The sequence below is a fragment of the Camellia sinensis genome, chromosome 3, assembly GCF_055761805.1.
Source record: "Camellia sinensis isolate YWXY chromosome 3, ASM5576180v1, whole genome shotgun sequence".
Taxonomy (NCBI): Eukaryota; Viridiplantae; Streptophyta; class Magnoliopsida; order Ericales; family Theaceae; genus Camellia; species Camellia sinensis.
The window spans coordinates 40,557,100-40,572,695 of record NC_138963.1 but is presented as its reverse complement, the minus strand read 5'-3'; the positions used below and the strand labels follow the sequence as shown (position 1 = coordinate 40,572,695).

Here is a 15,596-nt window from a genome sequence, read left to right as displayed (position 1 = left end):
AAATTGTTCAAAATGTCAAGTTGTTTGAATTTTTAAGGCCATCTTGTACTATGGTTCTTGGTGTTCAAAACCTGCTTTGGATTTGTGGATCACACCAAAATATAATTCTGATGATGTGGCTAATAAAATTAACAAATTGTTCTTATGAGTTCAAAGCACTAAGAACAGGGGATGACCATTTAAAATGCATGAACTTGGCTAGGAAAAGCCTATGCATTTAAATAAGTGGTTGAGAATGACGTATCTTTTCAAATTGATGGCCAGTTATTTGTATGTACATAATCAAAGCATCGAAGATACATTCGAAGCATCAAGAGTTGTTTTGAAGGTTGATTACTTCACCTTCGAAGCTGTATAAAGCTTTGAGGATACATTCGAAGCATCAAGAGTTGTTTCGAAGGTTGATTACTTCACTTTCGAAACTGTATAAAGCTTCGAAGATACATTCGAAGCATCAAGCCTAACCTTGAAACTTCATTGTAAGTGTCATCATCCTATATCAATGCTTCCAACTTTCGAGGGGTGATGTTGTTCCTTCAAAGCTGTGCCGCAAGACCTTCGAACGATGAATTTGATCTTTTATACCACCTTCGAAACTTATTATTGTCACGACTCGCTCCCCGTACCCAAGGGTTAAATATCGTGATGGCCAGTAACTGAAGTTACCTCCGGCCAAATCTTAAACAAATCAATAAACGCGAGCGGAAGTAATATTTAAGTAAGGGTACCAAAATAATCATTGGAGCTTCTATTTTTATTACAAAATTATATTGACCAAAAGGCCGATATTTACATATAAAAATATCAATAAAAGTGCTGTGTGTGTCTATTCTGCTACCCCGCGTCTAAGACTTTCCAAAAGCTATTTCTGAGTTGCATTGTTTCCTCAAAATTAGTAAACAACTATAAGCACATAGCAGAGTGAGAAATATTATACCAAGAGTATAAGGGACACGAAATAACCATGGATAGTTATTTAGGCCAAAACATTTAAGATGATTTAGTCGTAACAAATAATCCTTTAAGTAGCAAAACTGAGATTATGTAAATAAGTAACCATAACCACGGTACTTTGATAAACAAATCATTTAAGTGCCAGAAACTGAAATACATAAATTATGTAAGTATATAACCATAGCCACGGTACTGAACAGAACAGAACAAAGGTCACAGAAGTGATAGTCAGAACAGAGGTACGGATTCAAGAGGTGGCTCGTACGGATTCTAGAGGTGGCTCCCACAATAGTGTAGCACTTAGCTCCGCACAACACTTTGCTCTGCACAGAACAGAGGTACGGATTCAAGAGGTGGCTCATACGAATTCCGGAGGTGGCTTCCACAATAGTATAGCACTTAGCTTCGTACAACACTTTGCTCCGCACAGAACAGAGGTCAATGGATCCATGACAAACAGAGGACCACAAAGTGGTCAAACAGAGGCCAGTGGTTATTTAAGTCTCCTAAGGCGTGGGACTCCCGTAGTGGTACTTACAAAACATATTTGTATATGAGGTCATAGTCAAATATTCTTAAAATACAAAACAAACAAATCCATGAGTTTCCTTTTCACAAATAGGATTCAGATAATAATACACGTAACTGAAATCTTTATAAAACATAATTTTTATTAATATACTAATAAAACATACTTGTATAAAATAGATTTTGGTAAATCAAAGTATACGTAAAATATATTATGGTGACTCAAAGTATAATATAACTCACCTTAACATTAATACCTTACTCTTTTTCTCCACTACTAAAAACCCTTTCATCTTCCACTATTTTTTTCTTTCCTTTCTCTCTTTCTTTCTTTCTTTCTTCCTTCTTTCTTTCTTTTCTTTTCCAGGTGAAATGCCTTCTCCGTTTTATAGGAGGAGAGAGCGCGTACGCGGCCTTTGATTCTTCAAAAGAATCTATTAATAATTATATAGATTTATATTTATTCTTAATAAATATTTAAAATAATTATACTTTAATTCAATATTTTAATATAATTATATAAATAATTAATTTTTAATTAAATTATATTTTATCGTATATTAACAGAAAATAAATTATTTATTTTACTATCACACTCATTTTTATTATTATTTATTTATACTTTCATCCCTAAATTCTTAATAATTATATTGTTTTACAAAATTACACATAATAATATATAATAAATTATGTATTTTCCTAACTTTAATTAAATAATATTAATATAAATTCTACAGAATAATTAAAAATCTAGGTTGTTACAATTGGTCATCTAGTCATAATTTCATGCTCATTCGAAGCACTTTATTGTTGTTGTTATATCATTCAAAGCACTTTGTTGCTTAGATTAGTCATGTGCTTGGTTCGGCCCTTCAAAAATTCAAGTAAACATCATTTTTAAGAACCGGGGGAGTAATGTTAGCATCATAAATCGGCAATTTTATTTATTTTTTATATAATTACAAGATATGTTGCATCCTCCTACTCATTTGGAGGTTATGAGAAGTTATGAAATGTGGAAAGATGATGGAGAACAAAGTGGAGAACATGGAGCATGAAGTGGAGGTTGAAGGAAGTTATGGAAGATCATGGAGTATGAAATGGAGGAAGTGGAAGAGTGGGAAGTTTTAGGTAGTTTTTTTTTTTTACAAATGTTTGCCTATAAATAGCCATTCGTGGCTACATTGTAAAGATCCAGAATTAAAATCAAAGACAATTGATTTCAATATTTTTTGCCATTTTCTTTATCTTAGGAGTAGTTCAATATAGATTTATATTTCGAAACATTTATTTTCAGCATTTCCTTTTCGAAGCATTTTATCCACTTCCTTTTCGAAGCATAGGAGTAGAGGTAAATAATTATTATTTTGATTGTTCACTCAATTGTTTTTCTTCGTCTCCCTCATTCTTCTTTTAGTCTTTCTTTTTTCTACACTTGGCAATTTTGAAGTCCTCTTTATTGAAGTAAAAGAACCGTCAACACAATCGCTTGATAATTGGCTTGAATTTAATCTATAAGGATTTTTCAATCCTTACTAGCACGCTTGCATTTATGATATTTTTCTTCATAGGAAAAATAAGCCAACAACTGTACTGTACGAGAATAACAATTTGTGTGTCTAGAGGTGGATATGGAGCATTGAATTCTAGACCAAGCAAGTACAACTTTTTATTTTAGCAAATATTATTTAGAGTGTTCGTGATTTGGTTTGTAATTTGAACTTGCTCGCATAAGTGCGGTTTAGGAAAACTTGAACCAGCAACTACCTATAGTGCGGATTGCGATTTGTGCGGATAAGGTTCACGGATGTACGGACAGTTTGCGGATTGGATTTTTTTTTAAAAAAAATATTTATTTTTTAGGATTTTTTTTTTCCTTTTCCGTTTTGTAAATATTTATTTTGGGTCATTTTTCCCCCATTTTCTAAAATACTCAACATTAATAATTAATGAATTAAAACTTATAAAATTAAAAATACAACAAAATCAATTCCTAACGCAAGCAAATCATTAAAAATCCTAAACTTTTAAATAAAATCATAAACTAACACATACACATATTTTAAAATCCTAAACTAAATTATCAAAATCATTTACTATCCAACAATACAATTAAAGTAAAATCATTTAAAATGTAAACTTACCTAAAAATAATTCTTCATTAACTTTTACATTCATTTAAAATACAATAATAAAATAACAATAAATTATTGTCAAATTTCATCCAATTCATACCCATTAAATAAAATAAAAATATTTGCAAACTCGCAAACTCCATCATATTAAAAAAAAAAAAAATTGAGTTAAGTGCGGGCAGGTTGTTGCGGGTGCGGGTAAAACCTGCAACCCGCAACAATGTCATATTTTAAATCGCATCCGCTCACATTGTGTCTGCGAAACCGCTCATTTCTATGCAGATCGGTTCGAGTTTCTCGTGTGAAGTTCGAATAACCCTATATCTAACCCTAATATTATTATCTCAGGATTGGATCTTGATTTTACCATATATCACTATCTTAAATTTTTTTGATGGATTTGGCTGCATTTGTTTTTTGGAACCATTTTATTAGTACGAGTTATTTTGTTCTGAGGTTAGCATAAACAAGCTGTGGTATTGAATGCAAAAGCATAATAAAGGACTTTATAATCTGCTTGGGTTGTGAGTCTTGTATATATTCAAATATAAAGAATGTACAACTATTTTAAGGGTAAATTATATCGGAATTTCCTAATTTTTATGTTTGAAATACTTCTCTCGTGTAATCAACGGTATTATAATTTTATTAGTCAACTGTTAAGTTCTAATTTATCCTTTTTGAAATTCTAAGTTTGGTCCTTCTGCTGTGTTTAGTTGTGGAATTTGAAATAGAATTCGGAAAGGAAAAGCAATTGTGTTTAGTTGTGAAATTTGAGAAGGGATTTGGAAAGAAAAATGAAAAATGTATGTAAAATGTGAATAAAATATACCTACATTATTTTACCTAATTTCACACATCTTTTCTCTTTTACTTTTCAAATCTCTCTCCAAATTTTCAAACCAAACACATCATTAATCTTTTCTCTCATTCTCCTTCCATCTCATCAACTCTCTTCACCGGCAACTACGATGTTCCTTCACCAATCCTTACCACCACTATCATTCACCCCAACCCATATCACCGTCTTCCCTTCCTCTATCTCCACCTCATTGGCTTTCTCTCCATCTGTCTCCATCATGACTAGACACCATTGCAATCTTTGCAGAACTGAAACTAAGGAACCAGAGAGAAAAAGTCTATTTCTCCACAATTTGTGGACTGAAACCAGAGAACCAGAACCAACCATCGAGATTGCGATCTGTGGCCAAGACTGCTTGAAATGTTCTCTAGTTTAATAATTACAACAAAATTGAAACTATGAGAATCAAAATAACATTTGGCTTGAATTAAAGAGAACCAGTGGTATAATTTACCCTTAAATTAGGTGATTTAGAGTGATCGACACAACTCTCTAATAATAAACAATGTTTTCATAGAACTTGAATAACAGTTGGAAATATTAAAACACAGTGAGTATTATCACAGTGAATGGCCCCGTTTGGTGTAGCTGTTAAAACAGCTTATAGATTATAACTTAACAGATTATAGATTATGATTTTAATCAGAAGTTGTTAATCTGTTTGGTGTAGCTGTTGGATTATAAATTTAAATTGCTGAGTAGTGTTTGTTAAATAAGTTGTGAAATAACTTTTTCAATTAATTTTTATTTTTTGTTTGTCTACATTTCTCATAAAAAAATACTAATAATAATCTACAGTCTATTTGAGTCTTTTTCTATTTTTAAAAAAATAAAAAATAAAAAAATTTAAGAGTATAACCATAAATTAACATGTCCACAACAGAAGTTGATAATCAAAAGCAAGGGGTGAGCAGCTTCTCAGAATCAGCTTTTTTGAGTTAAAATAAGCTATTAGAATCAGAAGCTGTTTGAAAAAAGTTTAACCAAACAGTCCAAAATAACTTTTTCAAAACTAAAAGCCATAAGTTGGCTCTGAAAAGCTGAAACAAACACCCCCAATATATGCATCAATTCACATTATCCTCATCTGCACTGAAGAAAACACATCATATAGCGATCCCGGGTTTACCCTTGTTGTACAGTGATCCGGACATATGTCCGTGGATGATAGTAGTTGATTATTACCTGGTGTACATCCTTTCTTACTTTGTATTTGAGTTATAGGATGTGTTGGGCAGGTTTGTTACTGGTTGGTTGAGATTAGAAACCAAAACTAGTTGCCCAGATTTTGACCTGTCCGCTCGAGCGGGGGTTTTGGCGCTCGAGTGGGAGTTTCACCCATCCACTATTTCCTGTGCAGTGTTCGACGCTCGAGCGTGGGATTGGCCGCTCGAGCGGGATTGTGTGAGTTCCGTTCGAGCGGGGAGTTAGACGCTCGAGCGGGAGACTTGTCTGCAAAAGTGCTGGGAGTGTGCATCCGGAGCTCGAGCAGGGGATTGGCCGCTCGAGCGGGAGTCTGTGAGTTCCGCTCGAGCGGGGAGTTTGACGCTCGAGCGGGGCGACTCTTATTTAAAAGCGAGATTCGACTTTTGTATCACTTTTTCAAGATCTTTTCTCTCTCTTACTTTTCCAAAAAGCCATTTTCAGAGCTTCTCACTCTAAAACCGGCCCTTCTCTCTTAGATTTGATCTAGTAGGAGTTGTTTGCTCACTTTTGGTCTTTACGAAAGTTGTATTGATCGTTGAGGGCTACATTTTAATCTGAAAATTTCAGAATTTGAAGCATTTTGGTTTTGGTCTTCATCTCCATTGGAGCTCAAACTTTGAGGTAGGGATATCCTACTCCTCTTTATGAGCTTTGTCTTTAAATATTAGTATTTTGAGATGTTGGGGTTGGTTTAGTAATTTGTGAAAGTTTGGGGGCTTTTGTGTAAATTTACAAGAGTTGGGGTTTTAACTATATAAAACCTAGATGCATGTTTGGCATGGAAAAAAAAATGTGAAATTAATGTTAAGACATTAATGAAAATGGAACCTAAGGGTTGTAATGTAAATTATGGAAAATGCCCTAATTACATCGGTTAATTAGTTTGCATAATTAATTATGAGAAATGAGGAATTGATTTGAGAAGTCATGGGATAAAAGGGTGTAGTTGGATTATTTATCACTCACCTAGTTGGAATGTTGATTATATATCCATTGTTACATTTACTTTCTATATAGAAATAACTGCTTTGGGCTATCGGTGGAGGATAGTCTTTATTGTTGTAGACAATGCATGATGATTAGGCAAATGGAAACTAATCACTGGAATGTGTCATTGAGATTGACGATTGAAAGAGTACATTAAATTTATGTATTGTGTGATGATGTGTATAATTGTTGTTTATATACATTGTGTTGTGTTGGAGGAGATAGGGGATGTACTCCGCGGTTTAGGGGAAGATAGGGGATGGACTTCTAAACCGGATGTTGTTGGGAGGAGATAGGAGATGGACTCCGTAGATAGAGCTCATATGCTTATCTAGTGATGTATTGACAGAGCTCATATGCTTGTCATTGGAAGTGTGATAGTGCTCATATGCATATCTGTAGAAGTGATGATATAGCTTGTATGCTTGTCTGTTGGTGTGTGATATAGCTAGTATGCTTATCTATTATGAAATGGGAAGTGTTTGATATGAGTTACTGTCTCATATGAGTTGTTTGGCCAGGTTCTGAGCCGTGGTTATAAATTGAGAATTGAAAAGAAATGGAAAATGGGCTGTAATATGGACTTGTATGTCATGAAACCGCAAAGTGTGATAAGGAAAAGTATCTGTGTTGGCCATCTATCAACTGCTAATCTTTTAGTCATTGTTCATTTTTGGTTTAGTGTATTTTTACTGGGCTGTGGCTCAACCTATATGGGAATATCATTTTCAGGTACAGGTAGCATGCCACCTCCGAGGACATAACTTGGGAGGCTAGAGGCGGACACACTTTTGTTGTCATATTTCTTTTGATGTATTACATGTATATCCAAGCCAAAGGCTTAATGTGTAAATGAGTTAGTACTCTTTTGTTGTAACCAAGTGTTAACTTGGAAAGCTGTAAGCCTTTAGGGCATTTGCTTTTGTCGTTAACATATAATACTTTTTGTAATGAAACTCTGATGAATAGAAGAATGTGGAACTTTTATATCTCAATGCATGTCTATATTGATGGGTTAATGTTATTATTTTGAGGGCGTTACACATCACATTTCATATTCACTCATTCATGGGGTATCATAAGTTTCTCCACAAAAGACTTGCTGTCCAAACCCTTGTTGAAGAAATTATCGTGAAATTCTTTGTGTGAGAAGTTTCGATAAAGAGCTGGTATCTCGACTGTTAAAAGCTCTGGAAATGATCCGTAGCGATGAATTTCATCCTTCTTATGCAAGCTAAAGAATTCAACAACTGATATTCGAGGTTCCTTCATGGAATTAGCCAATACACGATGCTCTACGCTTCTGTACTCTCCATTTGAAATAATCTGAAATATGTGAAGTCACCAAACATAAAAATAAAAGAATTCAAAATATTAATAAATATACGTCAAACTCAAACTTTTGTCTGTGATAATTAGAAAATCAAGTTACAAATTTGTTAATATATTGCATTTTCCATATGTATATAAATGCCTAAATTTTGGTTGATCATATGTAAACTTTTTGCACGATAATGATGTGCCACTGGGGCACTCTTGAAAGTACAATCCACACCCATGTATGTATCTATATTTGGAAAATGGAATTGTGGAAAGTTTATCATATCTATCTACAATTTTTGGAGGAGGCTTGTCACACAGTCAAACAATTTTTGGACCGTATGGCCCAGTTTGTGGGGTTGTGGTCACACATACATCCATTTTGACGATTTCAATTATATATCAAGTTAATCAGACATTAACGATTAGTAATCAAATTATATTTTTCTTAACTGTAAAATATAATTTTAGAAGTGTAGTTCATTTTTTTTTAATGCAAATATAAAGCAATCATATTATTACTATATTTAGTTAATTAAATTTTTTTTAATTAGATGATGCTCCGTGGGCCTCAACATCCATTTACTAGCGTGAAAGAAAATGGAATAATTTTTTTTTTTTTTTTTTTTTTTTTTTGAGACGACTCCTCCAAAGTACATTCTGATGTTTAGATTTGTAGGGCTCACCACCAGTTTCATATCAATAATTTAAATTATTTATTTTGTCGAGTATTTTGTGTTTTTTATTTACATAAAAAATTAAATCAATATGATAGTCATAACATATTAAATTTATCACGTTTGTAAAAAAAAAAAAAAAATTCTGACTTTATTTTTAAAACACAATTATCGTTATTTTTTTTTTGGTATGTTATGATTATTGGATCAATCTATTTTTTTTTTTTTTTTTTTTTTGTGGGTGAAATACACGAAGTGTTCGATAAAATAAACAGTTTGGATTATCGACATCAGGTCCACGAGCCCAAACAATACCCTCCAATTTAGATTATGGACTAAACTAAATACTCATCGAAACGGGATCCACGGGCCCAAACAACCTCTAATTTGAACAGTTTTAGTTCAAAAGTGAAAAGGTCATTATAAATTGCCACATCACTCTCTTTATTTTTTACATATATTTTCATAAAAAGTTAAAAATTATTAAAATAGTAAGTTTCCAAAACGAGACCAGTCAATTAAAAGTATAGTGATTAAAATAACACATGTGACAAAATACAAAAACTACCGATATAATTTATCTTATAATTTATATACACACACATATAAATACTAGTTAGAGGGCCGCTTGCATTTTGAATTGAAATTTATAAACATATTAAGTCTAGAGAAGAAAATTATATGGAGAGAAAAACGTTATGTACATATAAACTAACTTAGAATTGAGCCATCTGTTTAGTGGAAAACAATTGCAAGAGAATTTCTCTCTAAATTTCAATATATCACAAGAGATAAACATAGTCGGTAATACTAAAAAATAAGTGTAATAAAATAACCAAGGCCATTTTTGACTTGTAGACTCTGAAAGGGTGATCCTTATGGTGAAGTGACTCAGAAAAGAAAAAAGAAATGTGAAAAAATAACCAAGGTCATTTTTCACACTTGTAGAATTGGAAAGGTGATCCTCACGGTGAACTAACTACATTCCAGACGACAGCCTTCTTAGCTTGGCATGTAGTTTCGATTCGCTTACTTGCTCAACCATGAAAAAGAAAAGAAAAAGTTCATAATAAACTTAAACATTCACAAGAGGGAAAAAAAACAATTCATAAAGGTTGCTGAAAAGATTAACAGTAACATAACCAAGGTTATTCCATAAATTTGTTTTGAGGGGCAAAAGAAAAGGAGAATATATTACAATGATGTAGGAGGAAAAAAAATTGCATCATTGTCCAAAACACCTCATCCCAAATGTGTTGGCATGGACCAATCATGTGCACTCCTAGTAGCAAACAAACAAATACAAACAAAGTTGATAAGGATTCAACTCAAACCAGCAATGAATGCAACACACAACAACCAAGCTTAAACAGCAAGTAGCAGCAGTTAAACTGTTGCCAGGCCTTTCATGCAATCACCCAGTTCTCTTAACATAAGGTCTGGTTGTACACTTTGAAATACACATTCATTCCCTATGTTTTGAGCACATTCATTCAAGTTTTTTGTGATCAAAACCAGTCCACCAGCCTAACAGCCCATCAACAGTCCCATGTATGAAATACATATTCAAGTGCTTTTTAAAATGTATTTAAAAACAAAGAACAAAAAAAATAAATGGATAGTCAACATTAAGTATGAAAATTTAATCGGTATCACTGAGTTTGCATATTAATTAAAGATATTTGGTAGAAGAAAAAATAAAATAATCAATTGTGAAATAACTTTATCCAAACATCACATTTCTCTTTCCCACCTCCCAACATGTAGACACAAAACAAAACATGTATTTTAAACATAATTAGAAATGCACTGGATATATAAGAAAAATGAAAACAAAAGTGCAATTGTGCAATTATACCAAATGTTTTAGATTTGATCATTCGAAATGCAAACATTTGTTTGTTAAAATTAACAAATTGTTTTCTAACTTAAAAGTAGCCTACTTCATAAAGGGTACACTTTTTGTTGTATAATTTGTTCAATGCAATTTTTGTTTTGTCTAAGTTGAAATGATGAACGTTTAATGCTTGAGATCATTATAACAATTATCTAAAATATTATGTGTGCAAATTATCAAGTAACAATTACCTTTAATTTGTGATTTCAGAAATTATGATAGCTAAAAATTAGAAGGTACTCACCTTGATCTTTTTAATCCTATGTATTTGGTAAACTATATTGTTGTCACAAAATCCATTATTTCCCTGTAATAGAAACCGAGAAAGTGTAATCTTAGCCTACAACAACTCTCTCAAATCCTATATTTGTGCATACATAACCAGAGAAAGAAGAAATGCATATCCATGTCTAAATGATTGCTGTTATACACCTAGAATTTGTTTATTAAATGATACACAAATGAAAAAAATATGAAGTAACAAAATCTACTAAAGGTAACAAAGGAAATTATAAAACATATTACAAACTCACATCACAAAGAAATATTAAACCACTAAATATGAAGCAAACCATTGGCCAAGACTCCAATGGCTATGTGTAGTTTTCTTCATATTTCTATTTAACCCTCCATAGTGGCCCAAGGCACTGACCCCCAATCAAATTAAAACATGATTCATACTAATGTGGTATACTTCTCTTTTATGAATGAAACTCAAACAAAAGTCATTTCCAAACCACCACCCACCCCTCTCAAAAAAAAAAAAAAAAAAAACAATGAAGAGAAAAGATTGGACTTTTAATAGTTCAAATTGACGTTTAAAAGTGATCTTAAGAAATTGTTGACGTTTATGGAACATGTAAAGAAATATAGTGACACAATTTGTTAGCTAATGAACATAAGGAATACAAAGCCAAAGCAAAACCACCCCACAACCCTTCTAAATAGAAACAAAAATAGAAGCAAGTTCCACAAAAAAATCGTGAGAAACAAAAATGAAAAATAGGCAAAAAAAAAAAAAAAAAATCAAGATCCCCTTACGTAACAACAAAAAAAAAAAAAATATAGGATCTGGAAAAAAAGGCAAAAACCCTAACTTTGTTAGTCGACCTCTCATAGAATTCCCATTTATGATCAAACAAGGAAGACGAAAACGAAGACAAAGCACAACCACCACACAACCCTTCAAAATAGAAATAGAAAAAGAAGCAAGTAAACAAAAAAAATTGTTAACAAAGAAAAATTAAAAATCAGACCCCCTTTTAATGCAAATAAATAAATAAATAAGATAATGTACAGTAGCTGAAAGAAGACAAGAACCTTAATTTTGTTAGGCAAACTCTCATAGAAGTTCATGATCAAAGCAGGAAGACGAAGACAAAGCACAACAACCCCACAATCCTAAAGCAAGTAAACCAAAAAAAAAATGAAAACCCCCATTTTATGCACCCAAAACAAAACAAACAAACAAACAAAAAGCATAATTTTTAGTACATGGAAAGTACGAAGAAACCCTAACTTTGTTAGGCAAACTCTCACAATACCTCCGTTCATGATCAAAGAAAGAAGATGAAGACAAAGACAAAGCACAACTAACACACAAAGCAAGTAACAAAAATAGAATTGCACCAACAAATCAATCATCTATTCAATTCCTCAAAAATCAAAGATAGGACAAAATACAAAACTTTTCCAATAAGAGAATTAGCAAGAACATACTTGTTGGTGAAGGGAACTATGTTAACCTACTACTTTTTGACCACATTAGTGATTATCTGGCAATTTGTCTTCCAATTATTTTATCAAATAATTTAAGCACAAAATTCAAACACCCAATGGATATTATCTTTAACAGAACAAAATCTCTAGTATTCAACCTAAGAACTAAATTCCATCACAATATTGATTATATGTTTAGTCTGTCAGAGCTAGAATTGGATCGTTGGCATTAAACACATCTTCAAAATTCATTTCAAAGCCAAATAGGAAAACACCAAAAAAGTTTTGAATTACACAAATTGAGTTTTTAATTCTTTATTTGCACAAACCCTAAAAGTTTAACAACATATAAAATCCATAAAAATTAACTAAAAAATAAAAAATATATATATTATAGACAAAAATTACAAAGCTAAATAATAAACCCTAAAAATTTTCTGAATCACACAAATTAAGTTATTGATCTACACAAACCTCCAAAATTTAGGAGTCACACCTGGATGAATGCCCAAAATAAAAATACCCACACATCATGGTAATCATAGAAACCAAAGAAAATGGAATCGATAGCAAGAAGAATGATTGAAAAATCAGAAGTTACCTAAAAACATTGCAGCACTTACTTTATTTTGTACACTTTGATTTTCAAATAAGAATATAATTAAAAAAAAAAACAAACAACGAAACTTACCGTATCAGAACTCAGAAATCCATCTTCCAAAGACCCTCTATAGAAGAAAAATCAATTTCTTTGATTGAATCTGAAGATATGGTTTGAAACTGTGGATTAGCTCTAAAACACACAACAAAATCATAATGAAATCAAACATTTAACAACACAAAGAACAAATAAGGAAGAGAAAAAATAACAAAATCGCGAAATTTACCGTATCAGAACTCAAAAATCCATCAAAAAACCCTCTGTAGAAGAAAAATCAATTTCCTTGATTGAATCTGAAAGCACTTCCAAGTCAATAAGTTTATCAAAGAATTTTTCTTTCACAATGCAAAAGAAAAAAGAAAAAAGAAAAGATAAACAATTCATTCCTATGTTTGGGACTGAAAAGAAAAGATTAATCTTGGATTAAAAAGATAATAATTTGAAGAATTGTTTTCAAAATGAATTTTTTTAGTGTACTGAAAAAAATTAATAAATAAATAAATAAAATAAAATTTCTTAGACTTGACTCACTGTTTAAGGTGACTGGGACTTTGTCCAGAGAAGGCCTATCAAATTAGTATTAGTCAACAACTTAGATGTTTGGGACTTTGTGCAATTATCATTTTCATAGTTTTTTTCTATGTTTTTGGTTGTCCTGGTTTGTATGAAATGTTGTGAGAATGTTCAAAAATATTTTTTTTTTTGTGAGTTTCAGTAGGAAGTTTTTCGTTATTGTGGCCTGTATGAACTAAAAGGTTCACTTTACTGAGTCCAATTCAGCAATTAGAGGTTGCCAAGGTGAGTTATTCAATGTTACAATTCAGTATCTTCACTATATTGAAGGAAATCTTATACTATGATTCTCTGTCCTTGCGAACCAAAGTCTTTATGGGATTTTAATCTCGCATTTATTATTGATAAGTTATTTGACAAATATTAGTGGGGTGGAGGTTGAGGGATGGCAAGTTCTTCAGGTGGAATGAGCGATTCTGAGGTCTGTGTGCCAGACACGAATGATGAAGAAAATTACTTTACATCCGGTGACAGTTTAGGTAGAAATTTTGATGAAAAACTGTTTATAAATTCTTTAGATCATTGTGTTTTAACAATTGTGTATTTTTTCATTAGGAAAAATATTTCTAGAGCCCATTGGGATGATGAGATGGGAATGGCTGTGGTTGTTTGGAAGAAGGGTAGCATGTGGACAATAATAGGAATAGTCCGCAGCAGCAAGATCTATTCCTCAATTGAAGAGAATCTGTAAGTCATATAATGATGTTCTTTGAATTTTCCACTCTTATCCTCATTGTAATGGTAAAGGCACACTGGAGATCGAAGTGATAATCAATAATATAAGGATTGAACAAGTTATTTGATGTTTACCCTCCTAATAGCAGATTTAGAAAGTCATCTCCTGGCAATCCAAGTTTTGTTCTCTACATGACCAGGTAATAAATATTGCTGATATTTTGAAGTTATATTATGCCTTTGTTCTCTTCTTGTTGCTATCAATGATGTTTCAATCTCACTATTTTCCCCTTCATTTTATTTTATATCTACTTGGTGTTGTCTTTACGTTGTCATTAGTGTTACCATTCAAATTATACACCCATCCTAACATCATAACCCTGCCTTTCTGCTCTAACCATACCACAATCTAACCCCAATATCAGATTGTATTATATATATACTGTTAGGAGACTTCACAATTGTTAACAAAAAAAAGAAAAAAAAAAGACATTTCACAAGCAGACAACCCTAACTTCAACAAAAAAAAGGAGGAAAAATGACATTCAATCTGGTTCAATCTGTTTCTTGCAACTCACAAAAACTATTCCAAAAAAACTATTTTCACAAGAAGAGAAAAACGATGAACAGGAAAGAAAAAAAGATTAAAAACAAAAATCAGATATTTTTTATGTATGAAAATCCTAACTTCTGAAAAACGAATCTGAACGATGGGAGAGGGGAGTGTGAGAACTCTAGCAGGAGGGAGAAGTGCAAGAGCTCATTCGTTGCTTAGCTGAAGCGGGCGGATGTCAACCGTGTCAGTAGTCACGGATGGGTCTTCCTCCATCTCCTTCGATTTCTTCTCTCTCTTTTCTCTATTTGTGTTTTGTTGATTCTATTTTTAAGCTTTAGAATAAGGAGAGAAAGATAAAGACCATGGGGCAAAATAGATATTTCAACACCCGAGAGGTTACTGTTCATTCAAGGCAGAAAATACTGTTCACTATACATTGGTGCTTTATATATATATTGCATAGATATAGATAATATGTGGCCATGTGTACGAGTGTCACCTGAAGAGCATCTCCAATGTTAACAATCAAGGAACCAGGCAAGGGCTTCACATCCACCCACTCTCCTTCATGCTTAACCTGCAAACCCATCACCTGGTTCCCCACCAGAACAGTAAGCGCTCCAGGATCCGTATGATGGTTAAGCCCAGATGTTAAATTGGGTTGGGGACAATAAGGATAGTACACTCCTGCAATTAACAAAAAATTTATATCTGTTTAAAAATTATTAATTTTATTTTCTAATTTAGATAGAAAGGACTACATTAAAATTATGCATTAAACTTTAGGAATTAAATTTTACAATTTGAAATTATAGAGATTAAAGTTAAATTTAGGTTAATTATACT

General features: G+C 32.2%; 1 protein-coding gene across 1 annotated transcript; it reads right to left on the bottom strand.

Annotated features, from left to right (window-relative positions):
• Positions 1 to 7,734: 7,734 nt before the first annotated feature.
• Positions 7,735 to 15,339, bottom strand: LOC145821445 (1-aminocyclopropane-1-carboxylate oxidase homolog 11-like). Its single transcript, XM_082917967.1, has 4 exons — positions 15,250 to 15,339; positions 11,887 to 11,967; positions 10,811 to 10,873; positions 7,735 to 7,998 (listed from the first exon to the last, which is right to left on the bottom strand). Exons 1-4 carry the CDS (start codon positions 15,337 to 15,339, stop codon positions 7,735 to 7,737), a joined length of 498 nt encoding a protein of 165 aa, XP_082774093.1.
• Positions 15,340 to 15,596: the final 257 nt, after the last annotated feature.

Coding starts and splice junctions, on each gene's coding strand:
- LOC145821445 (XM_082917967.1), bottom strand. CDS start 15,339: ATGGGTTTGCAGGTTAAGCATGAAGGAGAGTGGGTGGATGTGAAGCCC. Junction 10,874..11,886: donor GTTTGCCTAACAAAATTAAG/GTTCTTGTCTTC, acceptor TTTCTATTACAG/GGAAATAATGGATTTTGTGA. Junction 7,999..10,810: donor ATAGGATTAAAAAGATCAAG/GTGAGTACCTTC, acceptor CACATATTTCAG/ATTATTTCAAATGGAGAGTA.